General features: G+C 35.5%; 1 protein-coding gene across 1 annotated transcript; it reads right to left on the bottom strand.

Annotated features, from left to right (window-relative positions):
* Window positions 1-579: 579 nt before the first annotated feature.
* LOC149232669 (alcohol dehydrogenase class-3-like) lies at window positions 580-3118 on the bottom strand. Its single transcript, XM_089376539.1, has 10 exons — window positions 2959-3118; window positions 2707-2843; window positions 2573-2619; window positions 2139-2464; window positions 1939-2021; window positions 1726-1801; window positions 1539-1600; window positions 1367-1462; window positions 1055-1213; window positions 580-947 (listed from the first exon to the last, which is right to left on the bottom strand). The coding sequence occupies exons 1-10, from the start codon at window positions 2996-2998 to the stop codon at window positions 819-821; spliced, it is 1155 nt and encodes a 384-aa protein (XP_089232665.1). The 5' UTR covers window positions 2999-3118; the 3' UTR covers window positions 580-818.
* Window positions 3119-3828: the final 710 nt, after the last annotated feature.

The following is a 3828-nucleotide window of genomic DNA, read 5'->3' as shown; positions in this document are numbered from 1 at the left end:
AGGTTTTTGAGGGTGTTGAATCTATATATACAGTGAAAAACCAGTTTAAATAGTACAAATCAAGAGTTCACCTTAATTTCTTGTGCTAAATTCCAATATCAAAAAGTCCAAAAAATCACTAAAAACAACTCATTTTCTTTATATATAATATATTATTATTATTATTTTAACTAATTTAAATTAAAATATGGTAAATTTTTTCTACTACTTTAATTTAACTAATTTAAATTAAAATACGGTAATTTTTTTAAACTGCTCTAATTTCCCAAAAATGACTTTCTTCCCCACCACGGTAAAATTTGAAAAAAAACTGAATAAAAAATTGAAAATATAACCTGATAAAAATTGAAAATATAACCTCATAAAAATTGATAAATATAACGGGTGGGTATGTCATCAGTTGGGTTTGGCGATTGAGCATTTACTCGCCCGCCTAACCATAAATGAGCAGCGTCAGAGTTTCCAATAACTTCAAAAATGAGCACTTTTGATTGAAGATTTTACGCCTATTATAGTGATTTTATTTTTTTAAATCATGTCCTTCAGAATTATGATTTCGATGTGGATATGACATTGACGAAAAGGCAAAAGATATACATTCATTTCTTTTAATCCCAAATTATGATTTCGATGTGAATATGACATCAACGAAAAGAGCGAAGATATACATTCACATATATATATGTGGACTAATGTGGTTTTCTTTCTAGAGGGTGAATGCACGGAAATTAATTAATTCAGAATACAAAGTAGTCTTTTTTTTTATTTTGCAGAAGTTGAGAATTCGCTATTCACCTCTTCTTCACACATTTTACATTTTAGTTTGGGCAATCTTCATCCATGTGCAGAACACATCGTAAGCACTTCCCAGCTATGAGCATCTCCATGGCTACATTAATATCTGAGAACGCCATTCTCTGAGTTACATACTTGTCCAAATCAAATTCCTGCAATCATTAACACTTTGATTTCTGAGTTCATGTTCCAGAGCATTCTATGAGAACAACAAAATAAAAAATTGCAGGGGATGATCAGAGAAAGAATGAGATATTACGTTGTTCATGTATTTATCTACCAGCCTGGGTATATCAGATTTATTGAAACCTCCAAAGGCTACATATTTTAGCTTCCGGCCTTCTAGAATCTCCAGGGGATTGAAACTCAACTTCTGATCCATCTCATCTAAACCCAATATCAAAGTTCTTCCCCATACCTGCAACGCAAAGCACATACATGCCCAGAAAACTTGAGATCACAGAGAAGGTAACAGACTTAATCAATACTTCACATCAGTTGGATCATTGAAGAACGCAAGTAGTTAACATAATAAACGGTGACAGAGGATTGAATATACAAAAAATCAGACCGGGTGAGAGCATTGAAGCGCAGCAAGCATAAGTTCGACTCTTCCAACACATTCGTAGCTTGAATCTACTCCTCCTTTAGTCATCTCTCTAATCACCTGCAATAGCAATACATTTTACTTAACGCGGAAAAAACATGTGGCAGATGTTGTTAAGGTTCATGTTACAGATTACCTCTTGAATGGGCTTATCGAATTTTGTTGGATTAAGGTACTCAGTGACTCCAAATTGTTTAGCTGTTAGGAAGAGAGATAGCAGCTATAAATCTCAGCACATATTCCATAGCCATATCCAAAAGCTAAAGGCAATTAGTCGACCGTAAATTTTACTTCTATCTAGAATTTTATTGTTCACAACTCACATATTTCTTCCTTTTCTGGGTTGATGTCGATGCCAATGATTCTGGACGCTCCAGCTATTCGAGCCCCTTCTGCAACCTGAACAGCGCAGGATTCACCAGTAGACGGTAATTAGAAGGACACATAAGGCAAACTACTCTCTGCGGCACAAGGGCAAATCTTTATGTAAATATGTGTATGTATAGTTGCTGCTTCAGATATTCATGACAACTTACAGCCAAGCCAATGGTGCCCAATCCAAAGATTGCTACCGAATCACCGGGCTTCACTTTCCCAGCATTCCAGGAAGCTCCTAGTCCTGCAAATCAATGCCCAGAACTCGGTTTCTCATGCATCAACCTTTTAACTTTTGTGTATTTTGATGGGCAAGGATATCAGTTGTATTATTGAAGAGAGGAATGTATAATTATATTACCTGCAGGTACTCCGCATCCAAGCAAACAGATCTTGTCCAACGGAGCTTCCGGATTCACTTTTGCAACACAAGAGACGTGCACCACAGTATATTCACTGAATGTGGAGAGCCCAATGAAATGATGGATGGGTTTTCCGTTGAGAGAGAATCGGCATTTTTTGTCAGTGTAAGCAACTCCGCTCGTGAAGTTGAATCTGAAAACTTGACAGATATTGGTCTTTCCCCGATCACAGAGCTCGCATTCTTTGCAATCCGCCATGTATACCGGAATAACGTGATCTCCTGCTTTCACCTCCGTAACTTCACTTCCAACGCTTTCTACAATCCTGTGTCACCCACGCACTTTCCAAAAATTGATTCCTGATAACTAACAAACCTCATCCTTCATTATTGATATGGAGAAATTGTGTATAAATATAGTATAATATACATACCCAGCACCTTCGTGACCCAGAATCCTTGGAAACCAAGCTCCTCCATCCTTCAATGTTTAAATACATTACATTAAGGTATGATGCAGTTGGAGCCATAATAATATGAATGAAACCTGAGATGATGAGAGTGGTACCTTTCCTTTCCAGTAAAAAAGATCAGTGGCGCAGAGAGAAGTGTGAGTGATTTTGACTCGAACTTCTTTGCTCTGAGGAGGAGCCACTTGGATTTGTTGTATGGTTATGGGCTGCCCTGCTTCCCATACCACACCAGCTGAAACACGTTTCATATCAGGTCAGATAATCTTCATAAGTAACTAGATAAAAAACAACTAATGTATACCCGGAATTTGAAGACGTAACTAATGTATGCAATATTTGCTGCTCACCCTTGCAAGTAATCACCTCCCCCTCAGTACATGATGCCATCAGTTCTTCCTGCGTTTTGCTTTGGTATATCTGAACACAGAATGCCAGGAACCTTGAAAGGAGTGGAATCTCACGAACTGGTGTGGAAGAACTGGTAACTCACTGCCTCATCTATGTAAGACCCACTAAATAGAATGAGATCAGACCCACTAAATAAATATTATTAATTTAATCATAAATAAATAAATATAATGAAATAAATAAATATTTTTATTTAATCATAAATAAATATAATGAAATAAATATATATATATATATATATATATTTTTTCCAAATGAGAAAAGAACCATTAGCAAATTAATCACCCTTTTCGAAAGCTATTGAGGAGTCAATCTTTTCACGTATCCTTGTCTCGTGGAAATTGCTGTTCGTTCACTACAAGACGCAAATTGGAATCTTTTCACGTATCCTTGTCTCGTGGAAATTGGAATCAAAGGTGTCGGCGCACTGATGTCCAGTGGACCCCGCCACTAACTCTATCCATATGCATAGAACGGGAAAACCAGATTAGGTGAGATCAATGAAGTGGAGGATACCTTCGCTTTGTTTGATTTTAACGTATCTATTGTTAATCTGTTTAACGTTAATTTTGTGGTCAAACCTCTTCGGTAGATACTGTTGTCATAAATGTCTTATTTAACATATTTGTGTTTGGTTTCGAACGTGTAATATGTTGGTTTTGTTTTGGAATCAATTTATATATATATATATATATTATAATTTATTTATTTTTTAAATTTCAACGTTGATTATGATATTTACCTATCAAAAGTTTTAATAATAAAATAAAGATGTGATTTATCTAGAAAAAAATTATGTTATAAATTAT

Source organism: Pinus tabuliformis, chromosome J, assembly GCF_031772625.1.
Source record: "Pinus tabuliformis cultivar Carrire ecotype Pingquan chromosome J, CPIR1, whole genome shotgun sequence".
In the NCBI taxonomy this organism is placed as follows: Eukaryota; Viridiplantae; Streptophyta; class Pinopsida; order Pinales; family Pinaceae; genus Pinus; species Pinus tabuliformis.
The sequence above is the reverse complement of the archived record's forward strand: the minus strand, read 5'-3'. Positions and strand labels throughout refer to the sequence as shown.